The sequence below is a fragment of the Dromaius novaehollandiae genome, chromosome 13 (assembly GCF_036370855.1).
Source record: "Dromaius novaehollandiae isolate bDroNov1 chromosome 13, bDroNov1.hap1, whole genome shotgun sequence".
NCBI lineage: Eukaryota > Metazoa > Chordata > Aves > Casuariiformes > Dromaiidae > Dromaius > Dromaius novaehollandiae.
In genome coordinates this window covers 4,633,099-4,659,569 of record NC_088110.1, presented here as the reverse complement: position 1 = coordinate 4,659,569, position 26,471 = coordinate 4,633,099, and the positions used below count along the sequence as shown (strand labels likewise).

At 40.2% G+C, this 26,471-nt stretch overlaps 2 protein-coding genes across 8 annotated transcripts in view; one reads left to right on the top strand and one right to left on the bottom strand.

Annotated features, from left to right (window-relative positions):
* The window catches only part of SMPD3 (sphingomyelin phosphodiesterase 3), a 139,816-nt gene extending 133,789 nt beyond the window's left edge, over positions 1–6,027 (top strand). For all 3 annotated transcript variants that reach the window (XM_026102097.2, XM_026102096.2, XM_026102095.2), the window contains exon 8: positions 1,268–6,027. In XM_026102097.2, coding sequence (XP_025957882.1) covers positions 1,268–1,369 — 102 coding nt within the window. In that variant the 3' untranslated portion in view covers positions 1,370–6,027. The remainder of the gene's footprint in view (positions 1–1,267) is intronic.
* The window catches only part of PRMT7 (protein arginine methyltransferase 7), a 67,222-nt gene that overhangs the window by 25,252 nt on the left and 15,499 nt on the right, over positions 1–26,471 (bottom strand). For 4 of the 5 annotated variants that reach the window (XM_026102088.2, XM_064519485.1, XM_026102092.2 and 1 more), the window contains 4 exons: positions 23,103–23,177; positions 22,165–22,325; positions 21,816–21,912; positions 21,011–21,228 (listed from right to left, as the gene is read on the bottom strand). In XM_026102088.2, coding sequence (XP_025957873.2) covers positions 21,070–21,228; positions 21,816–21,912; positions 22,165–22,325; positions 23,103–23,177 — 492 coding nt within the window. In that variant the 3' untranslated portion in view covers positions 21,011–21,069. Of the gene's footprint in view, positions 1–274; positions 402–15,899; positions 17,694–19,797; positions 19,871–20,573; positions 20,686–21,010; positions 21,229–21,815; positions 21,913–22,164; positions 22,326–23,102; positions 23,178–26,471 lie in introns of those variants that run through there. The other variant, XR_010391365.1, reaches the window with a different exon arrangement.

Here is a 26,471-nt window from a genome sequence, read left to right as displayed (position 1 = left end):
TTCATTGAGTTTGCTGAAGTATCAGGCTGTGCTTTTACTATGCCTATGAAAAGCCGCCTAAGTTACAAGTCTGTGATACACAGACAGAAGTTGGAGTGCTGAGCCAGAAACAGAATTTGCAGTGCATTGCCTGCTTCCTAGTGTATGATCTTGCCTTACACAGAATTCCACGATGAAAATGAGAAACTAGTTCACATTCATTTACCATACCCCACTGCAATTACTATAGAATAACATGCAATCTAGCAATTCACCACAGTTTAGCACATGATACCTTGATCTGCCTGTGCTCTCCGTTTGCAGGTGCTCAGCAGACATGCCAGCTTAGCAGCTAAATTCTTCTAAGGCTTCTGGTTTCGGATGTGCAGATGTCTACGGTGCATCTGTGTGCTAGTCTTGTCCTACATTCAAATGAATAGCAACAAAAACATTTGAATACTTTTAACCCAGATTAGGTCTTTGATAAGGCTTATCATACAAGTGCTCTTGCCTGGGTAAAAACAAATGAGTGGCTAGGAAAAGGCCAGATTATTTCCTCTTGTGGGATGCTAATTAATGCTAGCTAAAAAGTGCTTATAGAACAACAGTGTCTATGCTTCCTGCAAGCAGTTATCAAAGTACTGGCAAAATAAGCACCTGGCCCAAAGAAGGGGACAACTGAATTGTGTAAAGAGAACACTAAGGTTGCTACATGAAGTTTCCAGACGCTGGGAAGCAAGCGGTATTTCCCTACAGAACTTCAATCTGGTCCTGTGAAATTCTGCCAGCACAAAGGCTGGAATTCAGAGGTGCAAGGAGCAAGGCACCTGACCACTTTAAGTTCCCAGGAAGGTTACCGTCACTATCTGATGAAGTCAGGCTTGCTTTTTAGCTGCATGCTATGTCTAGCACAGTAAAGCCAGCCCCTCCTCCCAAGTGACTCTTTCCTTATGTACATCAATAACCTACAGCAGGATTATCTGGAACAATGTGGATGTTGCTGTACATGGAAAGAAAAGGGTACAAGTGATTTCATCCAGCCTCATTAAACTATACGTTGTATCAGTTCTGCACCTCATCAACTGCATCACATTGAGGTGCCTTGTGTAAGCAGATAGTTTACCAATAACGTAACTGAGCCAGACTGGTTGCAGGCCTTTTTGGTCCTGTGCATCTACTGATACAATGAGATAGTTCAAGAAGAGGCATAAGAGGTGAAGCCTGACGTGTGATAAAACACATTGGTTTTTAAATTCCTTCTTGCTTACTTTTTGTCTTCCTTCTGCAGGAAGTAGAAGAGTTCAGCTTTATTACCCAGTTAGCAGGCTTGACAGACCACCTACCGGTAGCAATGCGTCTAATGGTGTCAACGGGAGAAGATGACCCTTAAAACTGACCAGCTTTGAGAGATTAGAACAGGGAAACATTGACGACATTAAAAAAAAAAAAAAAGAAAAAAGAAAAAGAAAAAAAAAAAGAACATAAGAAAGAACTATTCTGGTGCCACGTTAGGAAAGATGACCAGACCTGACCCAGGCTGCGCTCCAGAATGTACCAACAATAGAGGATATAAAAAGGGAAGAAATTGAAGGGGTCGTGGCCAAAAAACCACTGTCACAAGTTGCTCAGGCAACAGGGCAGGCCTGTATTACAATGCTTTCACTGTGGACCGAAAGGAACCAAGATGGACGTCCTAATTCCTTCTGAACCAGTGCCATTCTTATTAAAACATGTTTTTATACTAATATATAGCACAATTTAGTTTGTAATTAGTCTGTGAGTTAGTGCTGCTCAATGGTTTTTTGCATAATTTCTTTGTATAACTAAGAAGCTAAAGCTTTTTTCTTTTTTAGCCTGTTAAAGTTGTAGTAGCGTGCTTGTATCAGTAGCATGCGCCTGCACTGCATGCCACTCAGATAAAATAGTAAGATACCATGGGGAAAATAAGAATGGAAGTAAAATCAAAAATCAGAAACCAGCAAAAGTAAGGCATTCTGGGACTGGCAAACCCTTCTGTCATTACAGATAGATCTTAAAACAAAACAGCTCTATTCAGTTTGCAGACCAATAGTCTCCTGATTAAGGATACTTAAAAAATTAGGAATTAGACTTCAAAACACCAAAAACACAGTTCTACCATCCTATTCCAACTGTGTTCCTATTACAATTATGAAGTGTTTTGTCTGAATAATGACTCCAGAATTAGACCTTTAGTTTTCTAAGCACAAGTTAGTCTTTGAAGAAGAAATACAGTTCCCCTGTAATGTCCTTTATTTCCTTCCCATATGTGGGGCAGTTCTGAATTATGGTATGGGATGATACATAGTGTTACAGTAGAGTGAATAGATTCCTGTAGTACCATTGGTAACATCAGAGTCAACATTCTGCCTTGGCTAGAAAGAGTAAATGGGAAATAGCTTGTAAAATGCATGCTAGATATAGAGTTCAAATAAACGTAAGTGACATTTTTGGAAAACAAGTATAGAACAGTGTATGACTGATAAGGCAGGGTAGCATAACACTTTCCAAAGGAATCAGTACACTTAAAGGAAAGAGTAGCATGGCTAGCTTACAGAATAAATAGAAAATAGAACTGTGACTCTCAGTGTTGAGTAACTTCTGAGCAGAAGGTAGGCTTATGTCTGCGGGACACAATTCTGCATGTGTTATGCACAGACTTTAATAGGGGGTCTTGTCATCTAATTCATATTTTCTTTCCACTGCTGCCCTTTACTGTGGGGCTCTTCTCTGCCATCTTATCCCAATGACCTGACCTACTCAACCTCTGTAACCTTAACAGAAAAACTGAAGAGCTAAGAGTCAGATCCATAACTAGATTTCTTGGCATTTTTAGGGATTTAAGTTCAGAAGAGAGCAAAGGTGTCGCCAGAACAACAACAAGACCCCCTTGCTTTTTAATCCAATACTTTGTTTCTTCTGCCTATTTCCCCTTACATTACAAAATCCCTGTGTTGAAAAGAGAAGAGTTAATCTAAAACTTGGACTTACTCCTTTAAGTAAACTGTTTTAGTTATGCTGGCCACAAACTCCTGAAGATGCTCTTGTTTTGGTTTAGTTTACACCTGCTAGGAATCAGCTTGTGATAAACTAAACTAGATTTAAAATAAAAAATCTCAGTCTGCACAGCCTCTTGTACTGGCTTAATTAGCTACAAGAAATCAGCAGAACTTTTACTTAGATCAGCCGGATATTCCAAGCAGAGAAACTCTTAATAGTCATGAAAGTACTAACAGTATTGGCTAATTCCAAGTAGGCAGTAGGGGCCCTTTTCACACTCTCCCAGCATGCCCGATCTTGACATGTTTTACACCTCATTTTCCAGTCCTGGCATCCCTTCAGCAGAGACTGCCTCTTACAAGTGTAGTGTGCCAAACCATGTGGTAGTCTGCAAAGCGCAACCCATGGAGACTCAAAAACGGAACCAGACTCAATTCCCCTTTTTGATAAAATTAGGAATTCAAGTTTACAGCATCAGAGACTTCAGTGTGCTATCCCAGTGCACAGTTTCCCACTTTGTATGTTTCTCTTTATACAGAGAGCGCACATACGCGCAGTGTGTTTTTCTGGTTTCTTATCTCTCCATCCAGTTCAGAAAGACTTGTACCTGAAACAATGCTTTTAATCCTATTTTCTACCTTGCTTGTATTTTATTAACCTTTTTAAAAAAAACAAACAGTAACAGTAGCAATTTGTGTGCTGTCCAGCAGCTATTTCTCAGTAGTAAGATTAAATATAAGGTACAGTATTTTTAATAGCTTTCCTAACAATGTAAATTACAATTTGATATCAACTTCACTGAGTATCAGTTGCAGTAGCTGAATTTGACACTGTGGGATATAATCATAAAACTCTACTGCCAAACAATCTTACATTATTTACAGTAAAACTAATGTTGTCTAAATTACTTTTAAATTAGTTCTGTGACTTTGTGCTGACTAAACACATCAGGCACTTTTGTCAATATTTTGAGATATGTTGAGAAATTTTTTTTCAAAACTGAAGTAAACTGTTTTAGATTTTGATGTTCTTAGCTTTTCAGTGATCAAGAAATGGATAGTTGTAAAATGGTCTCTTTAAACAACACACATACACATAACCAGTCTAGGTAGTTCTTACTAATTTACTGTCTTAAGGATCTAACTTTGCAAGAGAGTGATGCTGGGAGGTACAGCATTGTGGCACCACTGTACAAATGCTCCTTGCTTTTTTGCATTGATCCTGTGCCTTCTGATGCCTTGATATGCTTGCAGGAGTTAGAGAGCACATATACTGGTAAACTGTAAAGAATACACTTTCCTTTCTAGAAAAGTAACATCCTGGAGAACACCAGGTTGTCTACACTACTCCTACAGTTCCATACACTAGCTCAGAAAAAAAATCATTCAGACAGTAACTATACTGACAGGGTATCAATCATAACAAGCCTTAGACAGATACTATGTAATAGAATATTTGCATTAAAATAGAAACAGGCAGAACATCCCTAGGAAATTAAACTGTGGATAGCTTTTTGGATGTCAATCCCACCTTGCCTAAGGACAGCATGACCCACTTTATTAGTAGGATGTTATGTATAAGAAATTTGAGTTAAACTTACTGTATCGTGCTTACCCCACTTTGTACAGGGATTTCACTTATCTTCAAGAAGTGGGTGATAATGCTATTCTTGGTTTAATAACTGCCACTCAACATGGATACTGTAGATGAAGTGTCACCTGTTTTTATAGAAGCTAGATAACACACAACAAGACATCTTCTGTTTCTCGTGTTCAGTCTGCATTTTACAACAGCAGTTCAAGAACAACTGGACAAAAGACACTTAAATGAGTACAACTGAAAACTAGGAACTTCCAGAAGATTCAAGGATGTCCGGTCCTTACAGCATTGGTACCTTTAAATCATTTTAAAAACAACAACCTACAGAAAGGAGTATGTAGCCTTTCAGGTGCATTCAGAGCCACTAATCTGTGCACTGTTTGTCTGGAGGTCTGAAAGGGATACCCGATCCAGTCGCTTTGCACCACAGCTCAGCCACTGAGGACACGGATAGTAACGCTTGGTGTACAGCTTTATGCTATGTGAAAGTGTTTACCATAACTAAATAATCCAAGTGGTGGCCAGCTAGTTTTATCATCGCCACAAACTGGATGTTTAATAGAAGTTGTCTAAAATAACTGAACATAAACTGTACCACACACTGGCTTCAAGAGACGCTTGCAGCCAATGGAGGTGTGGCCAGCTTTAGAGAAACCCTTGAGAAAGTTATCTCACGTACTGAGTTTACCTACCTTGTGCAAGTATTATTACAATGTTTTGTCCCAGAAGCACTCTCAGCTAGTCTGGCTAGACCCTCAGTTCTACCTGTTAGATAAGACAGTAAGATTTAAGGAACTTGCAATTCTGATATTTTTTTTAAATGGCCTGTGGTGGGCCAGATTAAGCAGATACGACTGTCTTCAGTTTGGTGTCTGAGCTACCCTTGGACCACAGAGCAGTGCATCAGTGTCAGCACATATCATCAGCTCAGAAATTGAGCATTTTCCCCTCCTCCTGCATTACAGGATGAGAAAAGAAATGCCTACTATTCAAGCACTTTGAAAAACTCCCTATTTTTATCATCCATTATAATGAGGGTCAAATTGTTACTGAAGGTCTCATTTTTCCATATCATCTTGTTTTAAATATACTCTTGATGCTTTTAAAATCTTGTATTATTGCTGAAGTTTAGAAATCCTATAATAAGAATAACCTTTTTTATTTCAATAATTTTTCGGTATTGTATCCTTCTGGGACCTAATGTTTTTATATGGTAAGCACACACCTTCTGACATTTTGTTATAAATGTATTAAAAAATAAAAAACTAAGTATTTTCACTGGTTTCTTTGCCTCTGAGAAAACCACAATCTTACACCTGACAAAAACAAGATATTTTGAACAAGAGGGAGGTTTTTTTTGTCCTTTATTGGTGCTGAAAGGAATAACTGGTTGATGCAAACAAGGTAATAAAAATTCAAGGCTCAAACATTTCTTTGCAGTCCGCTTTTTCTGGGTTTGGGGCATGGGATCTGATGACACTAACAGATACTTGAATCTACCATGCAGTGCCTTTAACACTTGCCTGTAACTTCCTGGTGGTGGGATCAAGTATGATCTCATTGTGCTAAGGCTGTCCTAGTGAATTTGCAGAACAAAATAAAGGGTGAATGAAATTAATGTTTTTAACTCACCATCCACCTGGACCTCAGACATCCCTCCACTCACACCCCGCTCAGTTTTAAAGGTATGCAGTCTTCAGGCAAGCATTCACAGGATCGGCTGTAGACTACGAAACTGAACCCCACATCGCCGCATCAAGTTCATGCTTTAAGCACTAGAACCTCCATCCTACATTGCAACCAGCAGTTAACACACAAGAACAGTTTCTTATTATGCAGTTGTACATCCTGACATCTTAACATAGTTTTTAATCTTTATACTGTCCAGTCAACATAGTTTAAAAAAAAAAACAAAAACAAAAAAACCCACCAGCACCACATACCTATCCCTTAATCCATTCATTTCACAGAACAAATGCCAAGGGAAAGGAAATCACATCAGCAGTTAAGGCATTTTTATATGTTTGCAAAGTCCTTTATAAAAGCCTGTAGGAGCCTCCATTAGAAGAACATGTTTTCTCCAGGAGCAGAAAGGAGGAAGTCACTGGGATGCAAGTGATTAAGGGAGAGCACAGTGCAGGCATTTCCTGTCGTTAGCGCCATCTTGTGAGACAGGATGGCAGAGATGGGTCTTGATTTTTGTCTGCATTCTGTCGTCACCGTTGGGTTCTACTTTGACAGACAGCTTCATCTTTCCAGTGGTGGATTCCTAATAGGCAACTCTTCTCTAACACCTCATCTACTTTTCTGCTGTTACTGTTTGCGTTATTACAGTATGTCAGTGCCTCAGGAGTGGCATCCCCTCTTTTAAGTGCTATAGAACCATATGGTAAACGTAAGACAATCATCTCCTGGACAGTTTGCATCTTCCAGGCTTTTAACTAAGAACACTTCAAGTACAGAAAATTTTAAATCCCTCTTCCTGATTCCCACACCCTGGGGGTTTTAATGTAATTCATAATGAACTCATGCCCACAGCTGCCTGTCAGTCAGCCCTATAACTGGGATGCCATCTACCACTATTTAACATATTGTCTTGGCAAAGCACCTCCTGAAATATGAACCGCTGTATCCCACTGAAGTGCCTGTCCAGAACGCTGCTGCAACCACTATTCTTCTAGCCCTTTTCTTTGACTATATTTTATGCACTAACTCTCCTTCTCTGCTGCAGTAAATTTAAGCTGCTCATCTTTGTTTTTACGGCCTTTCACAACACACGCCCTTACCCTCTCCTGTTGTTTTTGGCTAATGAAAATTTCCCATCTACCATCTCCTAAATTTGTATGCCCTTCGTTTTCTCCCACACTTCCCCTGACATATAGGGAAGGCTCCCCACAGCCATTTGTAAAATCAGTGAACCAGGTGTGCTAGAAAGACTAGCAGGAAGAAAAACCTTCTATTATATACAAGGTTATAAAGAGGATTGTTAACAACTGCTCCTTATGACCGCCTGATGTGGATAGGAAGAAATATGACTTATTTCTAACTAAAAGATTAAAAAAAAAAGGGACGGAAAAATAAAAACCTAAGGATATTTACACAATGGGCCAGGGTACCCAGGAAAACCATGGAATCTCTGCCAACATTTAATCTGGGCCTTCCATTCCTTCCCTTTCCCTCTCCCCTCCTCCTCCCAAACAGCCTTTAAAGGCCTCAGGAATATCTGACACTACTACAACCCGTATGACCTCCTGAGCTTCTGCTCAGCCCTACACAAGCTTCAGTGCCTGTGTGGATACCATTGCCTCTCACAATGACAGACATTTTTCCAACTTTTGAAACCAACTTACTTGCCTTCACCCCTCTTTTTGTCTCATGTGTAGATTCTTTGGGGGAGAAGCCCATCTCTCTGTCCTATCTTTTATACAGTACCCAGCACTGTGTGGTCAAGGAAAATTGTTCCTAGGCACAAAGAACCATCAAAACAGTAAATAACAGTGATCAAAAGAGGAGATTAACTGGAGTTGAAATATCCTCAGCCTTCCTGTGTGCTTTGAACAATGAGATAATTGAATATAATTGCATAAAACAAAGGGATGTTTCCCCCTATGTTCCTATTAACATACTAGCTTTCAGCATCCTGTCTGTAAATTATGCAACTGTAAATTGTGTAATTCCTAGAGAACTGCACCTGCTTACTCTGTTTCTGTGGTAGTGTCCATAAGCTGACACTTAATCTTCCCTCACTTCCTGTATGAGCATCTCTCATATTTCACCAGCACAGAGCTTGCAGGGTTTCTATCGCTGCCCAACTCGCTTCTAAGTAAACCTTTGATGTCTCCAATGCCTAACTTGGCAGAATAATTCCAGACTGCTTCAAGTGTCAAGGAGTGCTTGGTAAACCAGGAACGTCAGGTATCTTTCATCTTTATAAATACTACAGTAAAAGTCTAAAGATTCATAAATCAAGTGGTTTTTGTTGTTATACTATATTTTTACGAGCATCTCCAGCTTTTCCAGATTTTTTAAACCACTTTGAGGCTCTCAAACCTCACACAAATGAGTAGGTTAAAAGAAATTTAACTTTGCCCACTTTATTGTTACACATATACCGGCTGGGTAACACTATGAGAGACTTATGTGGCTTTGAACAGACTGCAATATGATATAGGACATGATGCCACAAAACAAAAACTGACACTGATGGTTCTTTTTAGTGTCCTTATTTACGAATCAAGATAGACACCTGCTGCAATTTCAAAGTGTGCTCTCTGATGCTTTGCAACAGTTAGTTCTGGTTGTGTTGTTATTAGACCTCCAGGGCAGAAACAATCTGAAAGAAGGCACCGTTTATGAAGTTGTGTGTCCTACCGTTCATTTTGCTTGTTCTTTTTTTTAAATGTGCTTTTAAAGTAATCTGTTTACACTTCCAATTTAAAAGTTCCCCAATCAACATAACTACGTGAAAGTACATATTTAGGCCAGTATTTCAAGAACAAGAGTTTCAAATTTAAGTACTACAATCCAGTTTTGAGATCCTAAATAAGCAGGAAGGAAAAGAAACTTGTAATTTCTATCAATCTAAGATTTTTTTTTTCATCTATACTACATTCCAGGTACTATTTGCTGTTTTGGCAGTACATAAGAAGTTAACATAAAAGGGATCAAAAGCAGCTCTAGAATCCATCATCACATTAACTTCATGATAAGGGTAAGGACTCCACACTCACATGAAGTTTCTGAACTGCACAATTCACTAGTGTCTTGTTCCAGTTGTTTCAAAAGAATTCCCAAGGTACCTATATACACACAAATAAGAGGTTAAACAATAAATAAATAAATAGCCACGTGTCCCCCCAAGCAGACAACAGCCTTGGTTACTTTAATTAACTACTGAGTAGCCAGCAGCATTTGGGTCATGTACGTCAGATCTGATCACCAAAGGCCACCTTGCGGGTATGGAGAATATTTTTGACTCGCTAACCAAATTGTTGCATCAGTTATACTCTATGGCACAGAAGCCCATTCACTGAAGTAATCCAACCTATCCACAAAACCCCCACACACCAACAGAAATCCAACTAGCTCAAACCCACCCCAGCATCAAGCATGCAACAATTCAAACAGAAAAGCCCAACTTCCATTGCAGATATGTTGAGTCACTTCAAAATTGCCCTAAAAAAGCTCTTCTTAAGTACATACACATACCCATCACTTAGATTACATGAGATTTTTTGCAAGGCTTTGCTAAAACTACTCAAGCCATGGTAGTGTATGTCAACAGCAGCCAGAAGCCTTATAAATCCCACTCCCGCTCGCAAACACATTTGAATCTTCCAAATCACAGCAACAAGATGCATCAGTCTGTTGAGCTCAAACGCAGACCTTAATGTGCTCCTGAATGCTGCGCTGTCATTAGTATACTGAATATTGGTATCTCTGACCACTTTCCACTCAACTAAAATGGAATTTGCCTCACAGATACACACATGAACCACTGTATTAGTTAGTAATTGATATAAATCCTTCTGCCTTAACAATACAAAATGGAGGACGATTACTAAGTCATTGCAGCGTTATGCCAGAGAAATACAGCTGCTTGCAAAAAGGATATTAACATGGTCCTAAAGGGTGGGGTGGGGAACCCTACACATATAACCCTACGAACTGATTCACACAAATGCCTAGCAAAATAACTCACTTCTGTGGTAGAGTTTAGGAAGCAACTTTTTTGAACTGCCCTATGCCAAAACAATACTTCTATAACTTTAAGAGTTTGACAGATGCAGGAAAAACAACTGTAGGAATATCCAATCAGAAGGAGATAGGCCATGAAGTTCTTCTTGCTTTCCTAACTAAACGGGTACTTGCAAAATTCTGCAGGGGTCTCAGCATGTGATTACATTAAGAATTAGTAATTCTGACATTATTTAAATATTAGCACTCTACTTTCTGCTCTTTAGTTACATACAATTTCCCTTTTCCACATTTACTGAGAAAGCTATTTATAGCCATAGCAAACTCAGACTTTTAAGATGATGTGTCTTGTATCTCACAATAAGCACATGTGGCTTGCATCAAGAAGCGTGGCTTCAATCGTTTGGTATATACCCATCCTGGTAAACTACAGCTCATTCAGAAAAGGGACTTAAAATCATTCTAATCCATTGCACTTCTGTCTGCTGCCACATTGTTTCAGTCTAGAAGAAGAAGCTACAGCACCTGCATGGGCAGCTTCCAAAGAACACTTACATATTTGAAAGAAGCAATGGGGGAGTTCAGGACCTGAAATCACCCCAAAGCAGTAAATTCAGGAAGGATCTTGTTGCAGAGAATGGAAAGAGATAGTCAGGAGGATGGGAAAATGATGCTTTTCCACATCAAATGTAATTAGATAGCTCTGTTCTCATTAAAGAGGTTCATGAACTTCTAAACTAGCAGAAGACTGTTAGCTTGAAACTCTGGCCCATTGTAATTTGGACAACATACTACCTACCTACCCTGTCTACACGAACTAGATGTAGTACTTTTCACTCTGTGTTTGGCTGCAACTGATTCTTAAATACTTATCAAAAGTCAATCCAGAATTTTTAATAGCCAGCAAAATGCAGCTAGTTCTTTCTCTAGCATTAAGAATTTGTCTTAAAGTCAACAACAAAACTGTCACCAGCTTCAGTGAAGTCACCATTTAATGTTTTACATTGCTCAGTAAGGACCTTTAGGATGCCAAGGAACAAAAGACAGTTGCAAGGTCTGCAAGACAGTAAGTAAAAAACAAAAAAAAAAACAAAAACCAAAAAAACCCCCACATGGTGCCAAGCATTATGCTAAATATACTTCTAATGAAAGCTGTATCACACAAGACAAACTAATTTTCAGTACACAGCCTGGTCCGCTAACTCAGCCCCAAAATAACAGTGTTATAAAACAGGTGTTTAAACTCTATTTTCTGTTACTCCTTAGTTACATATAATTTCCCTTTTCCACATTTGCTGAGAAAGCTATTTATAACCATAGCAAACTCAGACTTTTAACAAAATGTGTCTTGTATCTCACAATAAGCACACAAGAAGGACCTTATGCCGTTGCTACTTCATTAATTATTAGACTGGTGTTCCTGGAACTCTGTGGCACGTATGAAACATCAGTGCTTACCCTGGTGAGACCCCTCTTACTCGCAGCTGACCTCGTGTGTGCTCCTACCTCACTGCAAAAACCTTGGCCTCACCATTCTGCAGCTGTTTGTTCCAACGTTAGAGTAAATCAGAAGCTGTAAATGTGGCATTTATCATACACTGACAGAAACAAATGCTGTGTCTGTTTAAATGCTGGGCAATGGCTCTGTATGCAGTCTAGAAGTTCCCCATGTATGACTGGATTCCCAGGGGCTGACAATTAGAAGGAGGTTTCTGACCACAAGACCCATCAGGTTCAAAAGCAGCTTTCCAGTGACCGCAGTGGAATGCAACAAACCATAATTGCTTTTAAAACAGAGTTTGATATATTTATAAGAGAAATCATATGCATGAGGCCTACTACAGGAAGGGACTGGGCAGGGCAACCTAAAGGTCCCACCCAGTCCTGGGTTTGGTTTGCGGATAGGAGAACAGTATGTAATTCCTTTTGCTCCTGGGTATTTACAAGTGCAAGCCTAATTATTTGTTTGGGACCTTCAGTTTATTCTATTCAAACAAAAATAAAATTAACACTCATTATTCAGGTTTTAAACATGGACAGAACTGGCCCTTACTAGCAGCAACTCTTAAGTATGAGTAACTCCCTGCCATAGCTGTGCATAAGAAGACTGCACTTAAAGCTCCCACCCAGCATGAGGGAAGCAGGTGGGGGGGAAGAGAAGGAGAGAAATGGAAGGATGAGGTACACTAGATCTGCAGACATGCTATAAATATACGAGAGCATCTAAAAATGAAAAAAAATATTAAGAAATATTAAATGGTCCTTAGTTATTCTGGAAACATTCCATGGTCTGTACATTGCTGACTAGTTTTGTTTGACTGAGAAGCATGATCATACCAAGCTTTCCTTTAATTTTACAGATTTTTTTTTTATTAAATCTTTTTTTAAATAGAATTATTTGATTAGCTGTTACCCGGCCAACCCAGGGAACGCAAATACAGACTGCCTCGAAAAGAGAGCCATAGCCCTCAGGTAAAGAAGGGAGCAGTGCATCTAGTTCCCAACTAGAGGCAGAGACACAAGTAAAATATTCTCCCCCTTAAACAGAGGGTTATAGGCAGCAGCATCCAGGAAAGCAGCAGGAAGCTGGCAGTGGATAAAAGACATTGCAAAGCTGATCTCCTGTGAGAAATACCTGTATTTATCCAGGCAGACTACATGGCTTGGCTGATTGGCACGATGACAAAGATAAAAATGGTAGCATTCTAAAAGGGGACGTGTTCCCCCATTGAGGGATGCTTCAAAGAAAAAGACTTAAAAGGGCCATGCCGTATCCTTATTGCGAAACTCCTGTGGATAAACAATGACTTCCACTGCAGAACAAGGAATACGCTGCAATCTGCCTTTGTACATTAGCGTATCTATATCCAGTAGCTAGAGGAGTTCCGCTCTCCACAACACAATGCTGACACTAACCCATTTTAGGATCAACTGCTTCAATGATGCAAGCTGCTGCTGCCCTTTTGAAGGCTTTTGAAATGTTGTGTATACCACCACCCTGCTGCTTCACTCATAGCATCTATAAATCTCAAATAAAAAAATCATAGCCTGACAGTGCAGGCATCACGTATGTATACAATAGGAGATCGACCTTGAAGAGCTTCCTGTCTGTGACAGGCACAGAAGTAAAGCACAGAGAAACTGTTTTGTCAATGTACACCGCATGCCTTGATATACTGGACACAAAGCCCATTTTGTACTGAAAAAATAAAGACACAATCTTTCCTAGATTTTTCTCCACCTTGTTCCCTTTTTGGAGACTCTTTTGATGTATGCTGCTGCATAGCAAGCAAATAGAAGGGAGGATGAAAACGTATCATTTAACATGGAAGCTGACCTTACAATTTACTTACCCTGGTGTGCAAATTAGAGGAGACTGCTAGTTTTTGTTGGACACTAGTCATGCCTTAGGCAAAAAGAAAAGGGGAAAAAAAGGAAAAAAAAAAAAAAAAAAAAAAGTAATGCATGAAGGTAAGGAAGAGAGGTGCAACTTCCCTAATAGCTTCATGAAGAACAGAGACATGTAGTAAGCACTGATCTGTAAAGAGGAATGTCAGAGACTAGGAACTGTCATACTATAGTTAGAATCATCCCTGATCTATCACAGAAACAAGCTGATGTCACTGTAAGTTTTCTACAGACCTTTCTCTTTACATCTGCTGTGTCATGCGGAGATAAAGTTAGTTCAACTAAACAAATCAACAGAATGGAGAAACTTTTAACAGAAAACAAATCTATACTGAGATGAACCTAAAAATCTGAACCCCTGGACACTTGCGGTTAGTCCCCAAAACCATGATCTTTAGATGTCCATTTGAGACAGCAGCTGAGAACAGTTTTCGCAAGACAATATATGAACACTTTCGACAGCTTTCAAAGCAAGACCATAACACATTAAAATGCTGCCTCCACCAAGATCTTAATCCTTCAGCACACTATGCCTGGAGACTCAGGGTTAGCTTCTTCTAATGACACTGGAGGCTGCATGAAATACACTTTGGTGTAATCTTACCACACTTTTCCAATGCCCTGTCAGTGCCTTCAGATAAAGTTTTGTTGGGGGGGGGGGGGGGGTGTTCCTAGCATGGCACAGTTCCTGCCTAAATCTGGGAGGCTTCCTGGTTTGCTTTTCCATTAGCCCCTGAAACCACTGCTTAGCTGTGGGGCTAGACTGCCTCATCCACAGGGCACAGGGCAGGGAGTGGGGGAGTGGAAGAGTGGGCCACTGTTTTAAGCAAAGCCAGGGCTTAATGAGAAGTGACACTAACAGGGTCACCAAAGGGACCATCACACAAACTCTCTGGACAAAATGAAAATGCTAGATTTTGAGTCCGAGGGCCATTTTAATCACTCGGATGAGAACACACTACCTGAGACACGTAGTCAAAGAGACAGCTCTGCAAGCAGGCAGCTGAAGCTAATCTCCATCACAGCTCCCTCACTTAATACAGCACTACAATGAAAAGTTTTTTTTATTTTAAAAAGGACCAGGGACAAATAGACTTTAACGTAAAGCACCCTCCTCTGAGTTTTCACCCTCGTCTGTGTAGATTACAACAGAAGCAGGACTACAGTTAAACTGAGCTCCACAACTAACATTTTTCTCTTATCCCCCCCATCCCCCTCCCCACCCCCTCCTTTCCCCTACAGGAAAACCGTGATATAAATGCTACCCATAACACAGCAAGGTATTTTAAAGGGGGGAACAGACCCACAAAAAAATCCCACACAGTGTTTAGCTTTTTATCAGGGAGCATGGCTTGAACGTAGCAGTTTAGCCTTGTTTTATTGTTTGTAAAGGCATAGCCAGAAAAAAAAAAGAAAGCTCTACAGTAAACTGGACCTAAAGGCAACTAGATTTCAGTGGTGTTAAAACAAACAAAAAAAATCTCGTGTATTATAGCGCTACAGAGAGGCTGAACGCGTTCAAAACACTTTTCTTTCCTTCACAAGCCTTCCACTAACAGGTCATAGGACAGAGGCTTTATTCGCAAACAGCAGGGGCTATCAGAGGTCTGTTAAGGAGAAGTCTTTAACAACATCAGTTAAGGAGATAAAGAGGCTCTAAATGTTACGACCACTTTAAAACACCAGAGGTATGAACAGTCAATGCTAAAGCCACTCTCTTGTCCTTAGCTTACTCCCTACAGCGTTTCAGCGTGCCAGGATACACACCTGGCAAAAGGACAAGTGAAATTATACGGCAGGAATATTTTTTCATACCAGTTTATTACCTACATGTGGCGCTCGTTTTTCGCAGTTTGGAAGTCCCAGGGCGACACTCAACACGTTTTTTTGTTTCTCAAGTCCAACTATTACTTCCAAAGCAGAGCAGGCCGCTGAACTAGCTACAGCCCGCTCCTCTGCGCAAAGGCGGCCTGGGAACAGGTGCCGACACCGCTTGGTTTAGACCGGGGACACCCAGGCGCGCTGGGACGGCTGCGCAGCGGCTCGGGGAGACCCGGCCGGGGCAGCGGGGCGGGCGGGGGGCCCGGGCCAGCTCCGGGCGCGCCTCGGGGCGGCCGCCCGCCCGCGCTGCCCACACGCCGCCGCCAGACGCGCGGTCCTCCCCCGGCGCCCCGCACCGCCTCCCCGGCCCGGCTTACTGCTGCCTTCCCGCGGCGCAGAGGCCAGGCCAGCCGCCGCGCCGCTTCCCCCGGGCCTGCCCGCGGCGGAGGGCGGGGACGGGGGGGACCCGTCTCTCTCCTCCCCCCGCGGCGGCAGGCGGCCAAAATGGCGGCCAGGCGCCGCTGGGGAGGGGGCTCGGCCAATCAGCAGCGGGGCCGCGGCGCGCGGGCCGCCGCCGCCGCCGGGGCCTGAGAGGAAAAGCGGCGTCGGGGCCCGTCCCGCGCGGCGGCGGCAGCGGCGGCCCGGGGCGTCCCTCTACCCAGGGGGGCGAGCTGCGCTGCGCTGCGCTGCGCTGCCTCGTTGGGATCCTCGGCCACCCGGCCTCCTCCCCGCGAGTCACAGCACTGCCGATTAATCGCTCTGCCCCTAAGGAGGGCGAGTCAGTCCTATCCTTCATGCTGCGCCGGTGCGAGATTAGGGCTGTAGCACCTGCAGCACGCTCCCTTCAACAGTTCCTAGAAATATGGTGTTGAGAAGAAATACAACATTTCCAAGTGCAGTAATGAAGGCTGTTTGTCTCCCTCCCTCCCACTCCGTTCATCCCAGCAGCTTGATTTATGTGCCGAGTCTCAGGGTTGTGAATAATTGGTTTCTTAGATACTCTTTAACATGAAGCAAGCAGTCACCTTTACTGGAGAACAGACAGAGCAGGATCCATCAGCCTTGAGAAGCAGGACCCAGTAAACTGCAGTGCCCATCATTTTTTTTCCCAGTGCACAAGCTGCAACTCATCACCTGAGAGGGGTGCGTGAGGCAGGAGCAAGCAGGGTCGCCCCGAGGACCCGAGGCTGCGGAAAACAACAGGAGCAAGAGACAACGTCCACAACCCGCTGGCTGCTGCCGCAGTACAGCACACAGCTGCGCTTCTGCAAAGCCCTGGCGAAGCACGGCCAGCTGCTCGGCCAGTCGCAGCCGGGTAACGCAAGAGCTAAGGCGCCCTGGGACTGTGCCCGCGCGGCTGCGAGGAGCGCAGCGCCATCGCAGCGGCACTTGTGGGGCCTACCCTCTGCGGACAGGGAGAGGAGCAGCTCTCAGTCTTTCATTAGCGCCCACAAAGGAAGCGTTTCTAGGGCTCTCACACCCTAGAAAGGATCCTGCTGAAGAAAAAGTGGGTCATCTTCATGAAAGCCTTTAAAAACAAAAGCAACACTCTATGGCCTGATATATATATATGCAAACACACACACGTATATATGTATATATATATTTATCCTGGTTTTAATTACTGAAGGATCCAAGGATTTGCTGCCTCTGAGCCTTTATCTGCTGTATCTCGGTTAAACCTCATAAGGCTGCATTTGAGATCACACTGCACTAAGAAAACAAATGATTAAAGCAGAGCAAGGGAGAGTCAGGGGATTAGTTTATTCCGCATGGCCTTGAGCAAGTCATTTTTAGCTCTGAGGCCCTAATCTTACAGTGAGAGCTCAGAGCAGATGAAACACTTGAACACCCACACAGAACACTCCCAGTTTTTGCTCATGTGAAAAATTGGGATAATAACACATACCTCTCTGAGGTATGTATTATTAAGATGGCCTCTGTGAGACCATCTTAATCATTAATCCCTGTTAAATGCTTGAAAATGTGAAGTCTGAAAATGACTGATTAAGCACGAAATCAAATTAACAGTCTGTAATGCCACCAAAGTCAATTAGGTAGGATGATGATTCAAGCATCCGCTGTATTCAGCTCACAATCTTCCCTAGAAATACCTAACAGTAAGAAGCAAAGCTGTAAAAGTCTGTTCTCCTCATAGCAACCAGCTGTAACTGCAAAGAGAATACAAAAGATGAGTGACTAAATAAATTAGTCTTGAACTGAATTCTCTGTCTTGTTAAATGCAGGAAGCCTACACAGTGCAGTTTCAAAGGGACTAGTGAAGGAAAAAACCAAGCTCTTGGATCCCAAAGAAGCCTTGAATCATCCAGCCTTCAGGCAAAAGTAAGGTACCAGAGGAGCAAATCGTACAGCTGCCATGACTTAAAAAACACCCTTTGAATTCAGTGCAGGACAAGACTATGCAGTTGGGCAAGATGATTTCACAATGAATAATATGCAGTATTATTCATTCTGTGTATTTAACGTACAGCACTTTGTTGCCTGTTTTTTTGATTGTATGTGCAAGTCTAAATTAGTCTTATTAGCAGTTGTCACTGTGCTTTTCAGCTAGTTTTCAAGTTCATGTGGATATGGTGCATCTTATAAGTTTGAACACTGTCTTTGCACATAACATGAGCCAGATGCATTGCAAGTTTGAACCACTATGCACTTCTCCTTATTACAAGGAAAGATCTATTCTCTCTAATGCATTGACTGAAAAATATTTAAAATGTGGATTCTCAGCACCCTCTTGCGGATTAGTGGTGTGATAACCACTTACTAACAGCTACCAAGCATTAGTAAAACTTCCATCTCAATTCAGCACTACAGAAAAGTTATTATTTTTGCTGCAAAACTGCAGAAGGGAAGTCAAATGTGAACAGAAACACTCTGTAATTTATGGTTATTTTTAATACCTGCATGAAGCCTACATTTTGGGGGCAAGCATCTCTTACGCCCCATTAAAAAAAACAGTAGTTACATACTGGGTCTCATGCAACATATGAACTGTAATACTATCAGTGGTGGCAAGGGATTCTGTTTCATTTAAAACATGTATCTAAGCCTACAGGCCAGGTCAGGATCAAACTTTTTTCATGTAGGCAAAAGAAAAAAAAAAGCTTATGGGGGCAGCACAGAAGCTCTTCCAGGTCAGACAGCAAGCACATCATGGCAGTGCTTCTGTCAGAGTGGGGAATGAATGGGAGTCTGAATGCTGCTCCTGGGTAGATGTGTTTTTTCCTGCTAAAGTGGCTTTTTTTCCTGTGTACTTGCAGTAAAAAATGCCCTGTAGAAGAGAACAGAAATAGAAGTATATATAGAAGGAATGGCCAGCATCCCCTTAGAAGCTGTTTTCCAAGCAATTTACAGATCACACTATGTGCTGTAAGTCCACCCTGGAACATTTACAGAAACAAAGGAAGACTGATACATATGCTAAATACTCCTAATTACAGCTGAACAAAGCTTTCCCCATGTCACCCAGATTCATATCAACGCAAGGTGTTTGGTATGTACCAGCATTTAATGGCTACATGCTACATATCTGTGAACACTCAAACCATACAGGTAAGGGTTCGCTTCAACAGATCAGCTTTCAGCATGTTCTACCAAATCCCTACAGCAATTTCATTGTCTTTCTTAATACATAAGAGTAACCAGCAAGCATTAACGATGTTGTTCGCACTCACTGCAAACTAACACAGGCACAAGGTTTCTTGAGCACATCCAGCAGATTTCATGGATTTCATTTCATGTCTTTTTGTACAGTTCTGACTGCAGTATAGTAACAAATGATAAAGGCTTGGCCCTGTTACTCTTCCTTTTGTTCCAGTTGTTATTAGCCCAGTTTCCAGAAAACTGCAATTTTTTAATAGAAAAGGCATAAAGACCTTGCATTGCTACCATATTTTCCTTAGGCTAGGAACAGTGTATCAAAATTAGAAACAGTTGTCTAATAAGACAGCAAGGTATATATTCCAATCAAGTTTGTAAGAAATTAGAGCCTGAAGTTAAACAACTTAACAGTACCTTTTTGAAGAGTAGTATCAGCAGACCTCAGTCAGCTGCTGGTGTTCTGTTCTAATGAAAACATTAGTCATGTATTTCATCTCTTACATGCCTCAGGCTCCTAAGTCCTTACATATTTGTTAAGTGTTAAGACCTGGGTCAGGAAAATAATTCTGGAAAATTTAGGAATATTTCAGATGGCTTTGAAGTCTATAAATAATCATCACACTTTCAGGAAAAAAAGAAGGAAAAATTCCTACTCACCAGAGTTATATACTGCAGTGACCAGGAGGTAAGGTAGAGTGAGCTTCTGCTGCTTCATGCCATTCTTTTTGCTCTGCAGGTTGGAGGAAATGGGAGTAGCTTTGGTAAGCAGAGTTCTCCCTGCAGCTGGCTACCATAATTTAGAACACTGACAGTATATTATTTTTCTATTACGTACTATATTCATATTATATACATATTTTCTATTACATTATATATTTCTATTATTTCTAGTTCTATTAATAGGTCACATATACAAAACTGATACACAAGTTGACTGATCATATAAAGCAGCATTAATTGCACACACATGGTCATGTACTGCAATTTCTACCAATATGATCTGGAATGCAACTAAGAAAGCCTCAGGTGTGGACCTGGGCTATTGTACAGAACATACAACTTACCTAAACTAGCAGATAAATTATTTTGATCACTGATGAAATGAATAGAAGGCCTCATTTTTTATGTAATATATGTAATATGCATATATGATATTTCTTACAGATATAGAAGTTTTTAGACTACAACTCTTTTTCTTTTGTTTCTGGTTGTCTACAGACAGACTAAAATCAGTTTGTCACTTCCAATTAATCTGAATGTGTACGTTTTCTAAATTCCAGTTATTCCTTTCCAGACGTTGGCCAGTTTGGCAAAGGTCTCTTTAGAAACACAGTATCTTAGACTCCTGGGGAATATCAGTGCAAAATATGTTAATTCACTGACCATTTTAGGTTAAGATCAGTCACAACTTAAACAAGTCTGCAAGTACCTACCCTGTTTCCTTCTCCATATTAAATGTACTAAAATACATATGTAGCTTGACATGGGATTTCTTTTTGTGCATGCTGAAGAATATTTTCAATTTGTCAGTGGCAAGTCCAGAGCCTAGAAACAGACAAGTTTAACTTATTTTATCTAGTGTAGTGCAAAATTTGGTGTCTTCATCCACCGGTATGCCATGCAACACCCATTCAGTCAACTGCTCCATGTCTCCATATTATTCAAAACCTCAAAAAACCAATATAGTTTCACACTAATACAGAAGATAACAAACATACACATATAATCCCATCAACAATAACTATTCTTAAAAAGAAAGTTTCCCTATACTTCCCCAGCTATATAGTTTGAAAGGAAAACCAAACAGGTTTAAAGTATTTTTCAGAATGATCAGTTTGCTCTCTGAGCACGATAAAAAAACCCTCTGTCATACAAAGAACATCATATATGTTTATTATAATCTAGGAACATGAGTAAAAGGCAAGTATTTTATGATAGCTTAAAATCCATGGTAATCTCTCCTGTCTTTGTGTCAAAATTTATAGCATACGTGACAGCACTAGGAAGGTCTGTCAGAGTTTCTGATTCAATAACAGAACTGAAGAAATAAACAGCTTGCTTGCAGTGAGGATTCCATTCACAGTTTCCCTGTAGGAGAGAGTTAGAAGTGAAAGCAGTCACAACTCCAAGTTACTGGAGAGTAATAATGCAGTAAGAACACAACAGTTCTCATCCGCAGTTCAGTATACAAAGACCAGATACATTTCTTACTTTCACTAACATTCTTTCATTACAGGAATGCGTAATGAATTTCTTTAAATCCAGTATACTACACTGCACAGTGACGCTGTAGAGAAAAATGGATTTGGTCAAGCAATATTTAGATGGGATAGAGAAAATATTTAGGGATCCTTCCCCTCAAAGTTTTTGCTTTTGTTGAACTGAGTAAAGGAAGTTGCGTGAATAAATTCTACTCCAAGCTAGCATCCTATCTGAGTTCTGAATGTGGTTCCAAACTACAGAAGCATTTGAATCTGATTCAGACTCTCCTGTTTTAAGGTACATCTCCTGCTCCCACAAAAGATAATTCTACTAGTATTGTCTACATAGTATTCAAATAGGGTAACAAGTAGCACTACATAAACCAAGACGACAGGGCCAGCAAAGATACATTTTTCAGCGCTGTAATTCTGTAGACTTTACGAGAGATAATAAACTACAGATTGAAGAAATACCTTGTCATTTGAAATCTGCACCAGCCCTGTGCTAACAGAGATATCAGCAGTAAGATGATATTCCATCCACAGAACTGCTCCATGGCTCTTTCCCTTCCTGGAGAAAGAAGGAATGGGAGACAAAAAAACCCTGTCAGTTACCTGTGAAGGTAGACAGGGTGGATCTGAAAAAAGGCACAGGAAGTTAGTGTCACAGGAGCTTCCACAAGTTTATGTAACATCTTTAGATACTGTTAAATATGATCCCACTAATTAAATATAATACACAAAAATGGAATGTGAGGTTTAAAAAAAATAAAAAAAGGTTCATCATTATGATGTGAATACTTGCTATGAAGAGAAAACTCACCGTAAAAGATTTAAAGAACCCTCTGCACTGAGACAGTGCTGTGGTACTGTCCTTCTGAAGTCAAATATCAAAACTTCTTGGGGGTCTGAGAGTGACTTGCAAGGATATTCCCACAGAGGGTGAGGTTCTGCTTCCTTGGATTCCCTAAAATTCAGAGAATTCTGGAGAAAAGAAAAGTAATAAAACTATGTAAAAACAGTCCAAAGGCTAACAGTTCTTGTTTTCAAGCTACTTGGTGACCTGGACCCAGAATATTTAAGCCATAAGGCTACAAGAGGATAGGACTGTATTTTCTGGCATAATGAAAAACATCTCCTAGAACCATGTTAGGACTATGGTCCTCAGTTGTCAAACAGGCAGAAACGGGTACTTTCAAAACAATGCATTTAATTTCTTTTTGTCTCCCTCGAGATGAATTCTACTCTAGAACTGCCCATAATCCTCCACAAGGACTATAAAGGCAATCTAAATGGCTACCTCAGATATGGAGATGTACACTACAGCTCTAGCAGTTTAGACTGATAAATCTCACCCTTTATATTTACTTCTTGGAAACCAAAAAGCCTTTTTCTCTTTAAAGCACTAACCTAAGGGCAGCAGGATTCATTGATGAACAACTGCAAGCTGATTTGATTTCAACCTCAGAATAGAGTTCTGAGAACAGGATTTCTTACCTTTTTGAATGAATGCAAGTATTTTCAAGACAGTGCAGTGCTGAACAGTCAAATGACAAGAAACATACAACCCCAAACGCCATGCTGAGGAAGTTATTCTATTTTGTAAGAATTAAATAGCTGCTATATTTATGAACAAATAAAACCATGCTTTTTCATGTGACATACAAACATTTAAATGTTCACTAGATACTTTTTCAAGCCAAAGTGAGTTTTGTTCCGTTTTGCTGAAACTTGTGCTGAAACTATTTTGAGTGTTCTTACTTTAATCATATCATCCATAGTCCGGACATCAAAACCTTCACAGGTGCCACACGGACTCCGGATTCTCCATAAGTCCTAAGGAGGAAAACAGGGTTTTGTTTGTTTTTATTAAAGGAAATAATTTTAGTTATGAATTAAACTGTTAACAGTGAAATGCATGCACTCATTTAAAAAAAGGTAGGGAAAAAAAATCTTTCCGCTCTCCCACACTAAGTCAGCCAAATTAGATGCCACATAACAGGACACATTACATTGCATCTTTAAATTACAGGACAGAATTCAGACCTGGTTTAGTAGCGCCTAACGTTGTCACCAACTTGAAGGGTTTTTTTTTTTTTTGGTGAATTGGTCTAGATCAGTTCAGCTGACCATTTTTGTCTGAAGACAAATGACAAAATAAACCATCACTCCTCCTCACAAAACATATGGCTGGTAAACTGAGGCAGAAGCAACACAAGCATTACATATTGGATTAACACACAGAGAAAGTGAAATGTTCCAAATGTCAGGCCTGTCTTAAAAATCAACACTTTTTTCCCATTAAAAGATCTGAATTCTTACTGTAATAGCCACTTCCATGCAATCATAAAAAAAAATATATTTAGAGAAATAATTCTGTTGAAAGAATATTTCCCTACAGAATGTTTCCTTATTTATTTAATGGGAAAAAAGTTAAGAGATAAGAGATTAGCTAGAGCCAGGAAAAGGTCAGCCACTGGATAGACTGAAGGCAATACACTCTTACACACTGTTACTATGCCTTTTACGGAGCTTAGCAATCACTGGACTGACAGCGATTTAGTTCAAAAGACTGCAATAATGGTCTCTAATGGAATAAGAACATTCACTAGTTTCAGATACATGTATTTTATCACCTGTTCCTGCTGCGCTGAGCAATCTCAAAGGTTTCTACTTGTACTGGGTATTGCTCACTGGATTTCTACTTTACAAGAAGGCATCAGGAATACTATAAACTTAAACAAGTGCTGTTATAAACTCATGTCTGAATACAATACATCATGAACTAGAGTGACTATACAGAATCTCCCCAATATTCTTTAAGTAGAGTAATTTAGGCATTCCACATTTCTTAGTAATTTAGTGCAATTCTCTACAACACTGTTGAATGCCACTGCTGCTAGGGATACTCAAGAAGTGGCAAGCAGGAAGACCATTTACTCTTTTACCCTTTTCTACTGTAAATACAAAATTGTCACTGTAGCTTTTCATCATTTCTTAGAAAGCTAATGAGACAGCCTGGGGAGTAAACTGAATTAATTCTGTGCTCTATGCCTGCCAGCCTGGGTGAAAAAAGAAGGAAAAAAAAAAAACAAAAAACCAAACCCACACATACACATATTCAGGTTGTAGCAAGCCCTGCTATTATCTTTAGTATTAGAGAGCTATAGACAAAGAGTGCGCTATGCAAGATGAGTCTTACTGGGTTTGAACAAATGCCCACTTAATACTATATGCTATGTCTAAAAGCAGCTAACAGCAATGCCTAGGGAACAAGGCAAGTACACCAGTGACAGAGGGTAACTAAATAAGTGCCTAACTTGTACTCACCACAGCCTACATTTCAAAGTGATCAGTGATTGCACGTGCTCATCCTAAGACACTTGCAGCTTAACGTTTGGAGAATAAGAACTCTTTAGATCATTACTAACCCTAAAAAATAGGATGTGTGTATTTCCTTTGAGGCCATACAGAGCATTTAAAGCCTGCTAACTAATTTAAATTCATGTATTTCATTGTGTATGGAAGGTACTGATAGAATGCATCTTATGTAAACAAGTTTGCTGCTAGACACACTTTGTTTAATCACAAAAGCTGTATTCTTCCATTTCTTTTCCCCTGAGATATCACTCTGAATCTATCACAGCAGACCATTTTAGCAGTACTAGTCACATCCTGGGGGTGTGGCATGCCGTGGATTTGCTCAACCGCTCTTCTCAGAGCTGAGTACAACAGATTGTAGAAGAAGTTCAAAAAGTCTAGTCTGCTGTAGAATGCCTTTAAATGTCAAACAGCTCTGGTAAGCACACAAAAAAGCAAAGGGAAAGAATAACTTTTAACCTGTATTTTTCCACTGTACACTTTTCTCTTTAATAGAAGTAAACAACGCATAAACCTACTCTATAGATTGGTTTGTAACACTTTGCAAAGTATATCTGATGTAACAAGCTGAAGATTTTCAGCTTGGCTTATCTCAGGAGAACAGACAGCTTGTGTGCTGAGAACTGTCACAGTGAATGTGTAATCCTAACATTTTTTTCCTTCCAGTTTGCAAGAATCATTAATTAATAATGAAAGAAAGATTAATGCATGGAAGATTCTCAACATATTTCCCCCCCTCTACAAAGAAAGACTTGACCAAACAGCTTTTCCACCATATCATTCTCAAAAATCTCTTTTCCAGGGTGAAATTCATCTCAGAGAAGGTCTACAAGATGTACTAGGTTATTTAAAAGGATTAAGAGATACCCATGCTCACTCTGTGTATGGAAGCCCTCTACATTCACCCCTAACAATAAAATCTCACTCTTGGTAGCTAAGGACTTCTACAGTTTTATGCTGTTAGAAGTATCATGTTACCTAGGTAGCATCCTGCTCCCTAAATGCAATTATGGACCAAACAAAATTTGTAACTGAAGTAATTTAATCAAATTTCTTCTCCTGAATCCAGCTTTAGCTAATTGCTTTAATTTAATGAGATATCCAAATTTTGGAGGACAGAACAGGCTAGAGAACCAGCGCTGCAGAACACCTGACAGATATGTCTTTTTCTTCTGTCTAACCAAGAACTGGCAAATGCAGAGGTTGTTAAAAAAACATGTTCTTGTCTTTGGGTCTAGATTCACCACTGAACAAAAAGGAAAACGTAAAATAAAAGCAATAGCTTTTGGTATAGCTAAATGGAACGAAATATAAGTTCAATGATCTACCAAACTTGGTGTAAAAAGCAGAACGTAACCTAATACATACAAGTTTAGAACTGAGGTTCAAGTGAATTGAATGTTATTCTATGTTCTGCCACTGGATTACTGAATAATCCCGAGTCATCACTCTGCACGCTTCTGTTTCCTCATCCAAAACACAGAGAGAATAATGCTTACTTCCTTAGGAAATGCTTTGAGTTCTAGGAACATAAATCCTCAAGAGAGCATGGAATTAAAATTAACTGCTTACTGGAATCTGATTACTCTTCTTTAGTCTTGCAAATTTGATTCCTATTACAAGATTCAGATTAACTTTATTTACTCAGAAAATATTTAAGCCCTCTACATTTTTGCAGAAAAATCACAAAAAGCAGATAAAAACATGCAGTGTGATTTATCCCAGACAGAAAAAGAATATATATTTTTA